Source organism: Lipotes vexillifer, unplaced genomic scaffold, assembly GCF_000442215.2.
Source record: "Lipotes vexillifer unplaced genomic scaffold, Lipotes_vexillifer_v1.1 scaffold177, whole genome shotgun sequence".
In the NCBI taxonomy this organism is placed as follows: Eukaryota; Metazoa; Chordata; class Mammalia; order Artiodactyla; family Lipotidae; genus Lipotes; species Lipotes vexillifer.
Window position 1 is genome coordinate 1,175,284 of NW_006796206.1, and position 20,276 is coordinate 1,195,559.

The window sequence follows — 20,276 nt, forward strand, 5'->3', positions numbered from 1 at the left end:
ATTCCTGCTCCCTGCCCACCTTCCTCTTCCTACTCCTCAATTAGACTAAGGTGCAGGTGACAGGCTGAGTTTAAGGTGACACTCAAGAACTTGTTGATTGATTGATTGATTCTGCTGTTATGGGAACCACCAGATTCTAGTGCAATGGTTGGCCTCCTTCCTGACTTTCTGCTCAATGAAACACTGACCCTCTGGGCTTGCTTCTCTGTGAGCTGCCCCATCTGGGTCAGGAGGAACACCTACACACAGATGCTCCAAGAGAAAAGTGGGGATGGTGGTGAACGTCGGTGGAAGAAAGCAGTGAGGAGGGGACGAGTGGCCCTGAGATGTGGAAAATTCTGCTTGAAGCAGCCTTTGCTGTGAATATGGGCATCAGGACTTACCTGGGTTCAAGTCGCAGTTCCTCCACTTATCAGGCTTAAGTTTAGGTAAGCCTCCGTTTCTTCATTTGTAAAGTTGGGGTAATAATACTGGTGCTTTTGGGTTGCTTTGTAAAATGAATGAAATGTGGGAATTCCCTGGCTGTCCAGTGGTTAGGACTTGGTACTTTCACTGCCTGCCCTGCCCTGGTCGGGCAACTAAGATCCTGCAAGGTGTGCCGTGTGCCCTGGAGGAAAAAAAAAAGAATGAAATGATGCCATTTGCAGCAACATGGGTGGATCTAGAGATTATCATTCTAAGTGAAGTAAGTCAGAGAAAGACAAATATCATATGTTAACACTTATATGTGGAATCTAAAAAAATGATACAAATGAACTTATTTACAAAACAGAAACAGACTCACAGACATAGAAAATAAACTTACAGTTACCAAAAGGGGAAGGGGGGGAGGTAAATGAGGAATTTGGGATTAGTAGATACACACTACTATGTATGAAACAGATAACCAACAAGGACCTCCTGTACAGCACAGGGAACTATATTCAATATCTTGTAATGACCTATAATGGAAAAGAATCTGAAAAAGAATATATATATATGTATTAACTGAATTACTCTGCTGTACACCTGAATCCCTGTAAATCAACTATACTTCGATTGTTTTAAAAAGGCATAAACCTGGATAATTAACCTCCACCTGTGTGAACATGTAAAGTCAGAAGTGAAAGCAGGATAAGAACGTAGGGCAGAGAATTTCACACTCCCTGAACTTCCTTCTTATTTTTAGGTTTTTTTTGCGGTACGCGGGCCTCTCACTGCTGTGGCCTCTCCCGTTGCGGAGCACAGGCTCAGCGGCCATGGCTCACAGGCCCAGCCGCTCCGCGGCACGTGGAATCTTCCCGGACCGGGGCACGAACCCGCGTCCCCTGCATCGGCAGGCGGACTCTCAACCACTGCGCCACCAGGGAAGCCCTCCTCCTTCTTATTTTTTAAATACAGATCACTCCCCAGCCCAGGGCCACTCGGGCATGCAAGGTTCCAGCAGATGTCAGAGAAGTGAGGGACGGCGACAGTTTCAGTCGTGGAAGTCAGCATGACCTGAGGATGAGGACACACCCACACCCGCAAGTCCGGCAGGGAAGGAGGGCTCTGGACACCACGTGAGTCAGGACGCTTCCACTCTGACACTCTGCCTTCATCCACTGACGGCTAAGGAGTCAATCAGTAAAAAGTCACTGTTCTGAAACCCATCTGCATTAGTCACTCTCTCATCTTCTAAAACGGAAGGGACGGAACGGGATGTTTGCTAAGATCCCCTCCAGATGGTTTCTTTTGTCAAAGAAGCCATGCTCTGTGCAGAAGTGAGGCAACACGTAAGATACTAGAGAAAAGTTTGATTCCCAGCTTTCAAACTTTATGTTTTTGCTTAGGTCATATTTATTCTGAAGCATGTCAAATAAAAAATAAATAAATCGGGATTTGTAAGGTAAGGAGAGACTTTATGCAAAAGGATTATTACAAGAGGGAGAAAAGAGGCGATTTTTTTCCTCCCAGTTTTATTGAGATATAACTGACATAAAGCACTGTATAAACTTAAGGTGCACAGCAATAATGATCTGACTTACATACGTCATGAAATGATTATCACAATGAGTTTAGTGAACATCCTTCATCTCACAGACACAAAATTAAAGAAATAGAAAAAAAATTTTTTTTCCTTTTAATGAGAACTCAGGATTTACTGTCTTAAAAACTTTCATCTATTTATATATTTTTATATACATTTCATATATTATCATATATTTCATATATATTTCATATATAACATACAGTAATGTTAATTATATTTATCACGTTGTACGTTACATCCCTAGTACTTATTTATCTTATAATTGGACGTTTGTACTTTTTGACCCCCTTCATCCAATTCCCTCTCCTCTCCACCTCCCCCCACCTTCAATAACCACAAATCTGGTCTCTTTTTCTATGAGTTTGTTTGTTTTTGAAGTATAACTGACCTACAACACTGTTAGTTCCTATCACACAACATAGTGATTTGCTATTTCTATATGTTTCAGAAAAGGGACTACTGCAACAGAGAAAACTAAGACCTTGGGGTCTTCAACAATCTCCCCAGTTTAAAAGCATTTTACAAAAATGCCTTTTGACCTTCAAATTCACTAAGTCTGAAAGTTAGACTCAGCACTTGCCTGCTTTTTAAGTAACTATAAGCACCATCGCTAATGCAAGAACACCTTCAGTGAGTTTAATTATTGCAAAATTACTTTATTGAAAACAGTTAAGAGCCTGGTGATGGAAACATCCTAATAGAAAAGAAACGTCAACCACGGTCCCCCTCCGTAACTTCCAAGTGTAAATCCACATGGAAAATGCCAGCCAGTGTTGTTCTGATGAATCCCAAGCAACCAAAAACAAGTGTGACCACTCACACTTACTGAGTGACTCACTCATACTGAGTGACCTTAGGAAGTGCTCACAAAAACGTTCTAACTTTCCTCCTGCAGGGCTGCCTCCCAGACTTTCCCTGAAGTGCACAGCAAGTTCTGTTCTTGAAAAAGGATCTGGCAGGCACTTCCTTTGCTGCCCTGGCACAAAGGACACCAAGACAATAATCTGATCCACCCTGGAACATTTCCTCCCGTAATAAAACTCTCTCTCCAAAGACAAAGCAAACAGTGATGCAGAAAACAAGAAACTAAAACACCAGCCACGGTCAAGGACAGAGATAAGGGATGACACAGCAGAAAGAATAGTCTGACAGAACGTTCTGTAAGAACCCTCACCTGGGGCACCAGGGAGGTCCCCCTGACGCAAGATGTGCCCCTGACAAGTCATGAGGAACCTGTACGTTGCTTCTTCCCTCTCCAGGGCCAATAATTACTTACACATTTGCTGAGAGGCTCAGACAAGGAAAGTACAGGAAAGGAAGGGATTTTTTAAACTGGAAAGCATAACTCCTGTGATTCTCACTTTTTAAAAAACATATCCCACACGTTGTTACCAAAACTATCACAGCTTCCTTCGGCGACCCTTGAAATTGCAAAATCATGTTTTTTCATTTTCCAAATCTAAAATAGTAACAAAGTTTTATTCGAACTACACACCTACCTGCTCCCAAAATGCACATGTGCTTCTGCCTGTCCAGGCTGTATCTCCCCCTGGTCTGCAGCAAATCCACACTCCGCTGCCGGGGAGGGCTGTCACGGCATCACTCTCACCTGCTACCATTTGGCTCCTTTATTTTTTTTTCTGTTTTCCTGCTCTCCCTCATTTCACTCAAGACCAGGGACAGACCTTGCTAGGAACACTAAAACCTTGCATGACACTGTCATAAACAGTCACAAAACTAGCCGGGCAAAATGACTCTGGAGTCCAAATGCAGACCATAAGGACATGAGCATTATTAAAAGGCCACCTGGATAAAGATGTTACAAGCTTGGGCTTCCCTGGTGGTGCAGAAGAGTAACCCCCGCTCACCGCAACCAGAGAAAGGCCGCGCACAGCAACAAAGACCCAATGCAGCCAAAAATAAATAAATAAATTTATTAAAAAAAAAAACAATATATATATATATGCTTCTTTAAAAAAAAAAAGATTTTTTGATCTTCTCCTGAAGCTTCTGCTCTCTTGGCCATGTTCTTTGCAGGACACCACCCTGGTTGCCTCTAAGCACGGCAAGTCCTCCGTCTATAACCAGAAAAGACAGCCCACCCCCCATCTCAATGAACTGACATGACAAGGACTCAAATTACTGCATGATGAATTCAACTCCTGCAATAGTCCAGGCAGATAATCCAGAGTCTTGCCTCAGTATTTTCTGCTCCCTAAAAGCAGGCAAAGAAAAAACAACTAGCTCACTGTTTGGGGCCACGGTCAAGAATAAAATGTATGTGTGGATAACAGAGCAATAGCTCTTAGAATCCCCTACCAATAGGAACACAAAATAACACATCAGTAACTTGCAGCGTGGCATGGCCTGGACTCGACTGCAGGACAAACCACAGCTGAGGCCACCAGACACAGAGAAACGGTGACAGCGTCCTGTTCCTCCAGGGCCCCAAAGAGCTCTCTGCAGCCCAGGCGTCAACTCAGTCAAAGGCCGACCCCCCTGCAGGCTGGAGCCGCGTCCCTGACCCCCTCTCCCTGCTCTCTTCCCCTCCCCTCCTGTCCCTGACTAGGGGCTGCCTCCCAGGAGTCTCCTTTCCTGGTTCTACACACCGTGCACTTGGTTCCTACTCGTGCACCAATCACTGCATATCTGATTTCAAAAAGAAAGCAGACACACATTATTCAGCCTTAAAAGGAAAAAAATTCTGACACATGCCATGACATGGATGAACCTTTTTTTGTTTTGAACTTTTTAATCATTTGCATATTATTTCCTAATTTGTCTCCAGCTTCTGACATGGATGAACCTTGAGGACATTATGCTAAGTGAGATAAGCCAGCCACAAGAGGGCAAACACTGCAAGATTCCACTTACAGGTGGCTCTTAAGGTCATCAAAGTCAGAGAGACAGGAAGCAGAGAGTGGTTTTCAGGGGCTGGGGGAGGGAGGAATGGGGAGTTAGTGTTTAACGGGTACAGAGTTTCCATTTGTGAAGGTGAAAATTCTAGAGATGGATGGTGGCGATGGTAGCACAACAGTGTGAATGTGCTTAATGCCCCTGAACTGTACACTTAAAAATGGTTAAGCTGGACTATTCACAATACCCAAGACATGGAAGCAACCTAAGTGTCCATCGACAGATGAATGGATAAAGATGTGGTATATTTATACAAGGGAATATTACTCAGCCATAAAAAAAATTTGCAATAGTGCCGTTTGCAGCAACATGGATGGACCTAGAGATTATCATACTAAGTGACGTAAGCCAGAGAAAGACAAATATCATATAGTGCTTGTATGTGGAATCTAACAAAATGATAAAAATGAACTTATTTACAAAACAGAAGCAGACTCACAGACACAGAAAACAGACTTGTGGTTGCCAAGGGGGAGGAGGGTAGAGGAGGGACGGATCAGGAGTCTGGGATTAGCAGATAAACAACAAGGTTCTACTGTATAAGACAGGGACTTATATTCAATATCCTATAGTAAACTGTAATGGAAAAGAAAAAGAAAGAAAACAATGGTTAAGCTGGTCAATCTTATATTTCACCACAATAAAAAAAATTTTTATTTTATTTTTTTAAAGAAAGCAAGTAAGACCCCGGTTTTGCAAGTTCTTTTACTGTTCAGTGGTCCTGGTGGCTGGTTACAGAGCTCAGACTCAGATAGCCCTGGGCTATCCCTGGCCCTGGTTTCTCAGAAAGGGCCCATGAAGTCTTATCTGTGATTACATGCACCACCTTCCTTCCCTTTCTTACAAACAGGAGTCTTGACTGCTGAGCCCTTGACCTTCTCTTGCATACTTTACCCCTCATTTACCCACCGCTATTTACTGAGCTGCCCACACTCCAGGCTCTGCCCTGGGCACTGGAGGGTCAGTAGTGAGCACGACTCTGAGAAAACTTTGATTTTCATGAGGCAGGTAAGCATTTAAATAAAAGGGAAACCTTCGAACGGCCTCCTCCGTTCTGGCCCTTGAGTCCTTCCAGTACTCAGCTCTACTAATGTTTCCCTTTTATAAAGCCTTGGGATTCTTTGGTCCATGTAAGTTAACAAAATACTAGTAATAGCAACTTCTCTCTCCTTCCCACCACAGCCATCCACAGATCTCTGTTGCCAAATAATAATCATGTTCACCCACGAAATTATCTCCCCAGCTCTTCCACCTCTGCTTAAAAAGAAACAGAAAAAGTTATCATGGAAATTCTCCCTATACTGCCGCCTGAGCAGCCAGCGACAAGTGAAGATATAAATCATTCCCGTGGGCCACCCTTCCTGTTCCTACTACGTCCTGGTGCCGCCCAGGGCTTTTCTACAGCTCCTGTTTGTGCTTTATCTGAGATGCAAAACCCTGGGCAGGGAGCCTTTCTCAATGCTCAAGACACAATAAAATATTAAATGTGGTGAGTCAATATCACTGTGCAAGATGCCCAAGTGACTCCCAGAAGAGGGCTAAGTACCTAAATCAATACCACAAGCCTGAGACACAAATCCCCTTCCTGTCCTCTCTTCCCTAACCCAAGAAAAGAGGCACTGGCACGAATAACTGCCTTCTCGGACCTTCTGTGGGCAAGAGGAAAATGAAGAATCTGCAGACCAGCCATGGGTCATGTCCAAGGCAAGCACCTACTCAAGTGGAAACCAAAGGGAGCAGATCTTTTTAATTTATTTTCTAAGTGGAGCCTAGTTGACTTACAACGTTGTGCTAATTTCAAGTATACAGCAAAGTGATCCAGTTATACATATATGTATGTATCTATTCTTTTCAGATTCTTTTCCCTTATAGGTTATTACAAGATATTGAATGTAGTTCCCTGTGCATTACAGTAGGTCCTTGTTGCTTATCTATTTTATATATAGTAGTGTGTATATGTTAATCCCAAACTCCCAATTTATCCCTCCCAAACCCCCTTTCCCCCTTGGTAACCATAAATTTGTTTGCTATGTCTGTGAGTCTGTTCCTGTTTTGTAAATAAGTTCATTTGTATCATTTTTTTAGATTCCACATGTAAGCAATATCATATATTTGTCTTTGTATGGCTTACTGCATTTAGTATGATAATCTCTAGGTCCATCCATGTTGATGCAAGTGGCTTTATTTCATTCTTTTTATGGTTCAAGGAAGCAGATCTTGGTTCAACAGAAAGAATGGTCCAAGAATTAAATCTGCTGAGAACAACGACACTGCCAGGGGTGGTGGGGATTCAGTGTAAGCTGCTGCAGCCTTTACGGAAGGCAGCTGGGCAATATACATATCAAAGGTCTTACAAATGTACATCCATTGGATGCAACAATTCCATTGGATGCAACAACCCAGAGATGCTGGGTTCAGACCGTTGCAATAAAGCAGATAGCACAATAAAGCGAGTCCAAAATTTTTTTGATTTTCCGGGGCCTATAAAAGTTATGTTTACACTATCCTATGGTCTGTTAAGTGTGCAATAGCATTATATCTAAATAAACAATGGATATTGGTTCAAGATGGCAGAGTAGGACGTGTGCTCACTCCCTCTTGCAAGAGCACCGTAATCACAACTAACTGCTGAACTATCATCGATAGGAAGACGCTGGAACTCACCAAAATAGATACCCCACATCCAAAGACAAAGGAGAAGGTAGGAGAGGCGCAATCACAGTAAAATCAAATCCCATAACTGCTGGGTGGGTGACTCACAGACTGGAGAACGCTTATACCACATAAGTCCACCCACTGGAGTGAAGGTTCTGAGCCCCACATCAGGCTTCCCAACCCAGGGGTCTGGCAATGGGAGGAGGAATCCCCAGAGAATCAGACTTTGAAGGCTAGTGGGATTTGACTGCAGGACTTTGACAGGCCTGGGGGAAACAGAGACTCCACTCTTGGAGGGCACACACAAAGTACTGTACACATCAGGACCCAGAGGGAGGGAGCAGTGATGCCATAGGAGACTGAACCCGACCTACCTGTTAGTGTTGGAGGGTCTCCTGCAGAGGCGGGGGGGCGGGCAGCTGTGGCTCACTGTGGGGACAAGGACACTGGCAGCAGAAGTTCTGGGAAGTATTCCTTGGTGTGAGCCCTCCCAGAGTCGCCATTAGCCCCACCAAAGAGCTGGGTAGGCTCCAGTGCTGGGTCACCTCAGGCCAAACAACCAACAGGGAGGGAACTCAGCCCCACCCATCAGCAGACAAGCCTATTAAAGTTTTACTGAGCTCTGCCCACCAGAGCAACACCCAGCTCTACCCACCACCAGTCCCTCCCATCAGGAAGCTTGCACAAACCTCTTAGATAGCCTCATCCACCAGAGGAGAGACAGCAGAAGCAAGAAGAACTACAATCCTGCAGCCTGTGGAACGAAAACCACATTCACAGAAAGACAAACAAAATGAAAAGGCAGAGGGCTATGTACCAGATGAAGGAACAAGATAAAACCCCAGAAAAGCAATTAAATGAAGTGGAGATAGGCAACCTTCCAGAAAAAGAATTCAGAATAATGACAGCGAAGATGATCCAGGACCTCGGAAAAAGAATGGAGGCAAAGATTGAGAAGATGCAAGAAATGTTTAACAAAGACCTAGAAGAATTAAAGAACAGACACCTAGAAGAATTAAAGAACAAACAGAGATGAACAATACAATAACTGAAATGAAAACTACACTAGAAGGAATCAATAGCAGAATAACTGAGGCAGAAGAACGGATAAGTGACCTGGAAGACAGAATGGTGGAATTCACTGCCGTGGAACAAAATAAAGAAAAAAGAAATGAAGACAGCCTAAGAGAGCTCTGGGACGACATTAAATGCACCAACATTCGCATTACAGGGGTCCTGGAAGGAGAAGAGAGAGGGAAAGGACCTGAGAAAATATTTGAAGAGATTATAGTTGAAAACATCCCTAACATGGGAAAGGAAATAGCCACCCAAGTGAAGGAAGTGCAGAGAGTGCCAGGATAAACCCAAGGACAAACATGCCGAGACACACAGTAATCAAACTGACAAAAATTAAAGACAAAGAAAAGTTATTAAAAGCAACAAGGGAAAAACAACAAATAACATACAAGGGAACTCCCATACGGTTAACAGCTGATTTCTCAGCAGAAACTCTACAAGCCAGAAGGGAGTGGTACAATGTATTTAAAGTGATGAAAGGGAAGAATCTACAACCAAGATGACTCTGCCCGGCAAGGACCTCATTCAGATTCAGTGGAGAAATCAAAAGCTTTACAGACAAGCAAAAGCTAAGAGAACTCAGCACCACCAAACCAGCTCTACAACAAATGCTAAAGGAACTTCTCTAGGAAGGAAACACAAGAGAAGAAAAGGACCTACAAAAACAAACCCAAAACAATTAAGAAAATGGTAATAGGAACATACATATCAATAAATACCTTAAATGTAAATGGATTAAGTGCTCCAACCAAAAGACAAAGGCTCGCTGAATGGATACAAAAACAAGACCCATATATATGCTGTCTACAAGAGACCCACTTCAGACCTAGGGACACATACAGACAGAAAGTGAGGGGATGGAAAAAGATATTCCATGCAAATGGAAATCAAAAGAAAGCTGGAGTAGCAATACTCATATCAGATAAAATAGACTTTAAAATAAAGAATGTTACAAGAGAAAAGGAAGGACACTACATAATGACCAAGAGATCAATCCAAGAAGATATAACAATTATAAATATATATGCACCCAACACAGGAACACCTCAATATATAAGGCAAATGGTACAGCTATAAAAGAGAAAATCGACAGTAACATAATAATAGAAAGGGATTTTAACACCTCACTTACACCAATGGACAGATCAACCAGACAGAAAATTAATAAGGAAACACAAGCTTTAAATGACACAACAGACCAGACAGATTTAATTGATATTTACAGGACATTCCATCCGAAAACAGCAGATTTCTTCTCAAGTGCACACAGAACATTCTCCAGGATAGGTCACATCTTGGGTCACAAATCAAGCCTCAGTAAATTTAAGAAAACTGAAATCATATCAAGCATCTTTCCCGACCACAAAGCTATGAGATTAGAAATCAATTACAGGGGAAAAAAACGTAAAAAACACAAACACACGGAGGCTAAACAATATGTTACTAAATAACCAAGAGATCACTGAAGAAATCAAAGAGGAAAACAGAAAATACCAGGAGACAAATGACACAGAAAATACTACGATCCAAAACCTATGGGATGCAGCAAAAGCAATTCTAAGAAGGAAGTTTATAGCAATACAATCCTACCCCAAGAAACAAGAAAAATCTCAAACAATCTAAACTTAGACCTAAAGGAACTAGAAAAAGAAGAACAAACAAAACCCAAAGTTAGTAGAAGGAAAGAAATCATAAAAATCAGAGCAGAAATAAATGAAATAGAAACAAACAATAGTAAAGATCAATAAAACTAAAAGCTGGTTCTTTGAAAAGATAAAGAAAATTGATAAACCTTTAGCCAGACTCATCAACAAGAAGAGGTAGAGGACTCAAATCAATAAAATTAGAAATGAAAAAGGAGAAGTTACGACACTGCAGAAATACAAAGCATCCTAAGAGACTACTACAAGCAACTCTATGCCAATAAAATGGAAAACCTGGAAGCAATGGACAAATTCTTAGAAATGTATCACCTTCCAAGACTGAACCAGGAAGAAACAGAAAATATGAACAGACCAATCACAAGTAATGAAATTGAAACTGTGATTAAAACGCTTCCAACAAACAAAAGTCCAGGACCAGATGGCTTCACAGGTGAATTCTATCAAACATTTAGAGAAAAGCTAACACCCATCCTTCTCAAACTCTTCCAAAAAATTGCAGAGGGAGGAACACTCCCAAACTCATTCTATGAGGCCACCATCACCCTGATACCAAACCAGACAAAGACACTACAAAAAAAGAAAATTACAGACCAATATCACTGATGAATATAGATGCAAAAATCTTCAACAAAATACTAGCAAACAGAATCCAACAACACATTAAAAGGCTCATACACCATGATCAAGTGGGATTTATCCCTGGGATGCAAGAATTCTTCAATATATGCAAACCAATCAATGTGATACACCATATTAACCAACTGAAGGATAAAAACCATATGATCATCTCAACAGATACAGAAAAAGCTTTTGACAAAATTGAACACCCATTTATGATAAAACCTCTCCAGAAAGGGGGCATAGAGGGAGCCTACCTCGACATAATAAAGGCCATACACGACAAACCCACAGCAAATATCATTATCAATGGTGAAAAACTGAAAGCATTTCCTCTAAGATCAGGAACAAGACAAGGATGTCCACTCTCACCACTATTATGCAACATAGTTTTGGAAGTTTTAGCCACAGCAATTAGAGAAGAAAAAGAAATAAAAGGAATCCAAATCAGAAAAGAAGAAGTAAAACTGTCACTGTTTGCAGATGACATGATACTATACATAGAGAATCCTAACATGCCACCAGAAAACTACTAGAGCTAATCAATGAATTTGGTAAAGTTGCAGGATACAAAATTAATGCACAGAAATCTCTTGCATTCCTGTACACTAATGATGAAATATCTGAAAGAGAAATTAAGGAAACGATCCCATTCCCCATTACAACAAAAAGAATAAAATACCTAGGAATAAACCTACCTAAGGAGGTAAAAGACCTGTACTCAGAAAACTATAAGACAATGATAAAAGAACTCAACGATGACATGAACAGATGGAGAGATATACCATGTTCTTGGATTAGAAAAATCAATACTGTGAAAATGACTATACTACCCAAAGCAATCTACAGATTCAATGCAATCCCTATCAAATCACCAATGGCATTTTTTACAGAACTAGAACAAAAAATCTTTAAATGTGTATGGAGACACAAAAGACCCCAACTAGCCAAAGCAATCTTGAGGGAAAGAAACGGAGCTGGAGGAATCAGACTCCCTGACTTCAGACTATACTACAAAGCCTACAACAGAAATATAATAGAAATAATACTAAAGAAATAATACTACAACAAAAATATAGATCAGTGGAACAGGATAGAAAGCCCAGAGATAAACCCACGCACCTACGGTCAACTAATCTATGACAAAGGAGGCAAGGATATACAATGGAGAAAAGACAGTCTCTTCAATAAGTGGTGCTGGGAAAACTGGACAGCTACATGTAAAAGAATGAAATTAGAACACTCCCTAACACCAAACACAAAAATAAACTCAAAATGGATTAAAGATCTAGGGACTTCCCAGGTGGCGCAGTGGTTAAGAATCCGCCTGCCAATGCAGGGGACGTGGGTTTGAGCCCTGGTCCGGGAAGATCCCACATGCCGCAGAGCAACTAAGCCCATGCACCACAACTACTAAGCCTGCGCTCTACAGCCCACGAGCCAGAGCTACTGAGCCTGCGGGTCACAACTACTGAAGCCCACATGCCTAGAGCCCGTGCTCCGCAACAAGAGAAGCCACCGCAGTGAGAAGCCTGTGCAATGCAACGAAGAGTGGCCCCCGCTCGCCGCAACTAAAGGAAGCCCACGTGCAGCAGCAAAGACCCAACGCAGCCAAAATAAATAAATAAATAAGTTTATTACCAAAAAAAAAAAAGTGGATTAAAGACCTAAATGTAAGACCAGACACTATAAAACTCTTAGAGGAAAATATAGGGAGAACACTCTTTGACATAAATCACAGCAAGATCTTTTTTGACCCACCCCCTAGAGTAATGGAAATAGAAACAAAAATAAACAAATGGGACCTAATGAAACTTAAAAGCATTTGCACAGCAAAGGAAACTATAAACAAGATGAAATGACAACCCTCAGAATGGGAGAAAATATTTGCAAATGAATTAACAAAGGATTAATCTCCAAAATATATAAACAGCTCATGCAGCTCAATATTAAAAAAAACAACCCAATCAAAAAGTGGGCAGAAAACCTGAATAGACATTTCTCCAAAGAAGACATACAGATGGCCAAGAAGCACATGAAAAGCTGCTCAACATCACTAATTATTAGAGAAATGCAAATCAAAACTACGATGAGGTATCACCCCACACCAGTTAGAATGGGCATCATCAGAAAATCTACCAACAAATGCTGGAGAGGGTGTGAAGAAAAGGGAACACTCTTGCACTGTTGGTAGGAATGTTAAGTGATACAGCCACTATGGAGAACAGTTCCTTAAAAAACTAAAAACAGAATTACCATATGACCCAGCAATCCCACTACTAGGCATATACCCTGAGAAAACCATAATTCAAAAAGATACATGAACCCCAATGTTCATTGCAGCACTATTTACAGTAGCCAGATCATGGAAGCAACCTAAATGCCCATCGACAGACGAATGGACAAAGAAGATGTGGCACATATACACAATGGAATATTTCTCAGCCATAAAAAGGAATGAAACTGGGTCATTTGTAGAGACACGGATGGACCTAGAGACTGTCATACAGAGTGAAGTAAGTCAGAAAGAGAAAAACAAATATCGCATATTAATGCATATATTGGAATCTAGAAAAATGGTACAGATGAAACTGTTTGCAAGGCAGAAATAAGACACAGATGTAGAGAACATCTACATCTTCTCTACAAGCGGGGGAAGGGGGGGATGAATTGGGAGATGGGATTGACATATATATATGTCTATATGTCAGTTGACATATATATACACTATATGTATAAAATAGATAATTCATTTAAAAAGAAGACCTATTTAAGTAACAGAAGACATGAGGAGATGAAAAAATAAACTAACAAACAATGTACATGCCTTAATTTAAAAAAACACCATATTGGGCTTCCCTGGTGGCGCAGTGGCTGAGAATCTGCCTGCTAATGCAGGGGACAGGGGTTCAAGCCCTGGTCTGGGAGGATCCCACATGCCGCGGAGCAACTGGGTCCATAAGCCACAACTACTGAGCCTGCGCGTCTGAAGCCTGTGCTCCGCAACAATAGAGGCCGTGACAGTGAGAGGCCCACGCACCGCGATGAAGAGTGGCCCCCGCTCGCCGCAACTAGAGAAAGCCCTCGCACAGAAACGAAGACCCAACACAGCCAAAATTAATTAATTAATTAATTAACTCCTACCCCCAACATCTAAAAAAAACACACCTTATTGCTACAAAAAAGGTAACCATCATCGGAACCTTCAGCAAGTCAGTAATCTTTTTAATCACAGTCACATCAAAGATCACTGATCACAGATCACTGTAACAAATAAAGACAAGCTTGAAATACTGAGGGAATGACCGAAATGTAACACAGAGACACAAAGTGAACAAATGCTGTTGGAAAAATGGCACCAATTTGCTCAATTTAGGGTTGGCCACAAACCTTGGACTGGTAAAGAAAAATGCAACATCTGTGAAGCACAATAAAGTGCAATAAAACGAGGTGTGCTTGTACGTGTTCCTCCAGGGTCCTGGCCTCTCTCCCTTTCTTAACCCTGTTCCACCTGTACTTGCCATTTCCAGACGGCCATCTGATTCCCCACGGCCCTGGAAGGTCAGGTAGAGGGAGACGCCCCCTCACACACTCACCCAGGACTCCCTGGCACCAAGCATGAGTCGGGTATGAGGCAGGCATCAAATATTTCAAACGAGTGGACTTCGGGGATTGCAAGCATCCTGAAATATTTAAGTATCGGATGTTCGTTTAGGCTTATAAAATACTTAAAAATCAGAGCCAATTAAGTATCTAATAAAGGGCGGAATGAGTAAATCGCGCTACAGCCATAAGACTGAATGCTGTGTAGCCATCAAACATGACACTGTGTCGCCGTGGGAGCCCGGCCTGGCTCCTGTGGACCTGCTGGGCTATGTGGACTCAGGACCCGAGCAGGCTTGTATACTAACTCCCCCCACTGCCGACTCCCCAGAAGCCCATCTAGCGAGGAGACAAAAATCCAAATATTCTCATCAAAAGCCTCAAATCTAGAGCGAGCCCACCTTCCTTGCCTGGGGCAGAGGAGAGGAGAGGAATCCGGGGAGAAACTGGAGAGAAGACAGGGTCCTGCCCCTCCCATCCCACGTCCCAGCCATCAGCATGCCAGCCCTCCCTGCTCTGTCCCCAAAATACGCGTCAAAAAGCCACACTCACTATATTAATGCAAATAATACACTGACGGTCTGGGGAACCATGTCCAAGCGTGAGTAAGATGGGGAGAAACAGCACAGCCACCAAGCAAAACACTCCAAAGGGATGAAGAGAAGAGAATGAGGTGCTCAAAAGACAGAGATGCCGTCCTGGAGGAAAATGAAGAGCAAGAAATGCCCACAAAGGCTTCATGCTCCCAAACGACGTAATGGAAACGTGAGTTCAACAAAACAAGAGCTCAAAGATGAGACGGTGGAATTACAGAGATGAAACGGGAGACTGGAGACCTAAGAAAATGAAGTGAGTATCAAAACCACATGACAGCAAAATGAGTAGATGAGTTAAAGGCAGCAGAGTCTGGAATATACTGCTGAAAACGGAATTGACTTAGAGGAAAGGGTTACACAACCAGCATGGGAAGTGCAGCTGAAAACGGCAGGTCAAGAAAAACAGTCTTCCTGAAACACTACTACACTTACTGTACCTAAAAGAAACACTGCCTTACATACATTCCTTTTGCTGCGTCTTCCCTAAACAGTTGCCTTTTAGCGCTGTAACAGAGAAATCCTATAGCATAACCCGTAATACGCATATGAAGGCAAAAGGAATACTGTCAAAGGGATGTACACTTGTACAGTCAATTCTTTTATTAAAGATCTACGCATTTTTACGAAAAGAGAAAAACAGAAATTAAAAACAGACAACAACTGTCTAACAAAGTGTCCTTGAAGTGAGGAATCCAATCAACAGAACATAAAATGCATTTTTTTTTTTTTTTTTTTTGCAATACGCGGGCCTCTCACTGTTGTGGCCTCTCCCGTTGCGGAGCACAGGCTCTGGACGCACAGGCTCAGCGCCGATGGCTCACGGGCCCAGCCGCTCCGCGGCATGTGGGATCTTCCCAGACCGGGGCACGAACCAGTGTCCCCTGCATCGGCAGGCGGACTCTCAACCACTGCGCCACCAGGGAAGCCCTAAAATGCATTTTTTAAAATGTAATACGTACACAAAATGATACAAGAACGTTTCCTTAAATGATTAAAGAAATCAATCTGGGGCTTCCCTGGTGGTGCAGTGGTTAAGAATCCACCTGCCAATGCAGGGGACACGGGTTCGAGCCCTGGTCTGGGAAGATCCCACATGCCGCGGAGCAACTAAGCCAGTGCACCACAACTACTGAGCCGGCGTGCCACAACTACTGAAGCCCGCACGCCTAGAGCCCGTGGTCCGCAACAAGCCAACGCAATGAGAAGCCCACGCACCGCAAAGAAGAGAAGCCCCCGCTCGCCGCAACTAGAGAAAGCCCACGCACAGCAATGAAGACCCAACGCAGCCAAAAATAAAAAAAAAAGAAGTCAATCTGTGTCCTGGAAGAGCACGTGGAGTTGCAGAAAAATGTAACATGGTATGCACAAGGGAGTAACAGGTTATAACCAAGTTCCTAAAGGGACTAATGCTACTGAACTTCAGTGATAAAAAAACAGTTATCCCCACAAAAAGCACATCACCCACAATGGCAGGGGCAGGAATCAGACCAGCCTGAGATTTCTCCCTTCGCCACTTATATACTGAAAGACCCCGAAGTGATGGCCACCAAGCTCCAGAGTCTGGCCAGAGCCCATCATACCAGGCAAGGTGTCATTCGAGTCCAAAAGCAAGGCACAAACACTTGCAAATGTGAGACGTTATTAGGAGAAGCAAACAGGAATATAGCCAATTAAGACAGGAACCAAAATAAAAGACTGTGTTGGGAAAGCTGTACCTGATGGAAGCATTAAATCAATTTACATAGAGAACTGAGCCAAATAATGGTGGAAAGTGTGGTTGCAAAAGAGAATGGAAATTACCATGTACAATGAATAGTAAGATTTTAAAAAACGAGAGCCTGATGGACATATATACACTACCAAATGTAAAATAGGTAGCTAGTGGGAAACAGCTGCATAGCACAGGGAGATCAGCTTGGTGCTTTGTGTCCACCTAGAGGGATGGGATAGGGAGGGTGGGAGGGAGATACAAGAGGGAGGGGATATGGGGATATATGTATACGTATAGCTGATTCATTTTGTTATAAAGCAGAAACTAACACACCATTGTAAAGCAATTATACTCCAATAAAGATGTTAGGGGGAAAAAAAAAATGAGTGCCTGGGGAAGCAGGGGAGGGATAAGAACGCTGGCATCCCTGTCCTTCAGGAGGGGAGTCAACGAACATTGCCAGAACAGAAACACTATCTTCAAAAGCCACAATTCTGACCTTGTCCTGCTTTTAAACATCTCTCCCCTTGACCTTAAGTGAACCTTTTAGAAAGTAAGTGTTCGGTGTTTATTTGAAGTTTAACAGTTCTTTCATTTCACTTCAGCATCTTTCCTTTTATTGAAATCCACTAAAAACAATATTTTTATTATAAACTAGCACTGTCAGACAAGCTGCATTTTTTTTTTTCTTGCGGTACGCGGGCCTCTCACGGCTGTGGCCCCTCCCGCTGTGGAGCGCAGGCTCCAGAAGCGCAGGCTCAGCAGCCATGGCTCATGGGCCCAGCCGCTCCGCAGCATGTGGGATCTTCCCGGACCAGGGCACGAACCCGTGTCCCCTGCATCGGCAGGCGGACTCTCAACCACTGCGCCACCAGGGAAGCCCCGGTTTTGTTTTTTAATAGAAGTGGCTTCTCAGGATGCAACGATTCCCAGCCCCAGAGGAGCTGGAGTGACGAGGCAGAGTATTGGACAGTGCATGCAGGAGGAACTGAAGCTCAGCTGGAGAGGATGCGAAGGTGATTTCTAAATTCCCGTAGGGCTCAGCCATCCAGTGATTCAGTGACACGTGGAACAAGGGTGAAGGCTGACCTAAGACAGACCCAGCCCCAGACATCTCCCCTGCCCTGTTATGGTATATGCACACGCCCCGGACTCGTGTGTTATGTCAGACACAAGATGAAGAAAACAGCTAGATTCACAGCCCCCTGGACCAACACACCACTTGAAAGCCTGGATGCCCAAGCTTAGAGCCTCTACACGCTTCCAATGCTTGGAAAAACAAAAACAAAAAAAGGAAGGAAGAACAAAGAGCTCATGGCAGCAGATGAGGTTCTAGAAGGAGTTACCTTCTAGCATCACGACCATGCAGATACTCATGCCCAGACCTCAAGCTGGGGAACACTCCACCTGGAACAAAACTCACCCGTGGCCACGGCCCAGTAAACGTCCGATCCACTCAGTAACTCACCACATGCTATGGGAGAATACACCTGGGAGCCGGGGACCTGGAGTAGAATTCGAAACGGAGCGACCCGGGCGTTGGAATCCAGCACTGCATCCAGGGCACCCACCAGGCGACCTTCAAGAGACAAGAGGACAACGCATGTGTGAGCACAGGAACAGACAGGCCAGCAGCCCACGTGCAGCCACCCGCTCCCTGCGCACGTGCCCTGCATCTAGGCTCGACCCCGGGCAGCAGGCCTGGTGTCCAGCTCGTGAAGCCCAGAGATCTAGCTGCCTTGTCCCGTTTCAGAGCATCTGGAACAGAGCCTGGCGTTTGCAGCCACTCAGCGCAGATTTGCAGAATCAATGAGTAAGTGAACAAGGGGCCCCTGACAAGCCACCCAAGCGAGCTGAGTCTTTGGTTCCCCCAGCAGCACGGTACAGGAGGCCACAGCATGCAGTAAATAAAGGCTAGGGATCCAGAGTCTGACGGCCTGACTTGAATTGTGGCTCCACTACTTTCCAGCTGTGTGACCTTGGGCAAGTTGTTTAACTTCTCTGTGCCCCAGTTTCCCCGTTTGTAAAATGGACTAACCACAGTATATCTTCCTCACAAGGTACCTGTGAGAATTAAACCAGTTAATGTATGCAGCATTCAGAGGGCTCGGACTATCACCTGGCCGTGAGAAGTATTACCTAAATGTTGCCCTTTATTATTACTATTATTATTATTATTATTATATCATCGCAAAGGTGGAAGAATAATCCAGCAGGGAACTGTGAGAAGCAAATAAGAAAACATACTGAGGGACTTCCCAGGTGGTCCAGTGGCTAAGACTCTACGTTCCCAGTGCAGGGGGCCCAGGTTCCATCCCTGGTCAGGGAACTAGATCCCACATGCATGCTGCAACTAAGAGTCTGCATGCCGCAACTAACGAGCCTGCCTGCTGCAACAAAGACGTGGCACAGCCAAATAAATAAATAAAATTAATATTAAAAAAAAAAAAAGAGGGCTTCCCTGGTGGCCCAGTGGTTGAGAGTTCACCTGCCAATGGAGGGGACACGGGTTCGTGCCCCGGTCCAGGAAGATCCCACATGCCGCGGAGCGGCTGGGCCCGTGAGCCATGGCCGCTAAGCCTGCGCGTCCAGAGCCTGTGCTCCGCAACGGGAGAGGCCACAACAGTTAGAGGCCCGCGTACCACACACACAAAAAAAGAAAACATATCGAAGTCCTTCACAGACCATGAAGCACACAACACAAAAGTTTACCATCCTGTTGTCATGAAAAGCACCGTGAATCGACGGCAGAGGGAAAAAAGGACAGCACCTGCTCCTGCCTCATCTTCTACTGCCTGGAACTCAAGACAGTTGAGAGGATTAAGACCCTCTAATTCTTATGTAACAGGCCCTGAGGAAGGGCCACAAGTTTCTGCAGAATGTCCCATAGTTTGGTTTTGTCTGATGCTTCATCATAATTAGAGCATAATTAGATTCAGGTTATACATCTTTGCAATGAGTCACAGAAGTGATGTTGTATCCCTTTTATCCCATTCTATCAGGTGCCAGGCGATTCTGTTTTGTCCCATTACTGGTAACACTCCTTTGACCAGTGGATGAAGAGTGTCTGCCAAGCTTCCGTCTGTGCGGTATCCCCTTTCTCTTTGTCATTAACAAGCACTCCGTGGAGAATTACTTTGAAACTCTGTTCCTCATTAACTTTTCAGCTTATTCATTTAGCCCTATCAGTCTGGGTTCACGTTTTCCTACTTTATCCAACAGGTTTGAGGCAGGAGGGAAGGGGACAGGGCACAACCCTTAAAGAATGACACAGCCCTTGAGAAAAACTGGATACAACACAAACTGGTTGCTACCACTGTCCCCTTCCTGGCAGATGCACCCCTCATCCTATCCAGGCTCCGACTGCCCACGCACCCCACCCCTACACTCACCGCGATCTGTCCCACTTAATGGCTTTAGGGAAA

General features: G+C 43.7%; 1 protein-coding gene across 2 annotated transcripts in view; it reads right to left on the minus strand.

The window, feature by feature from the left end:
* Nucleotides 1-20,276, minus strand: part of TBC1D8 (TBC1 domain family member 8) — a 125,473-nt gene that overhangs the window by 66,773 nt on the left and 38,424 nt on the right. The window contains exon 2 of one of the 2 annotated variants that reach the window (XM_007468336.1): nucleotides 18,320-18,430. In XM_007468336.1, the coding sequence (XP_007468398.1) occupies nucleotides 18,320-18,430 (111 nt within the window). Of the gene's footprint in view, nucleotides 1-18,274; nucleotides 18,431-20,276 lie in introns of both variants that reach the window. The other variant, XM_007468335.1, reaches the window with a different exon arrangement.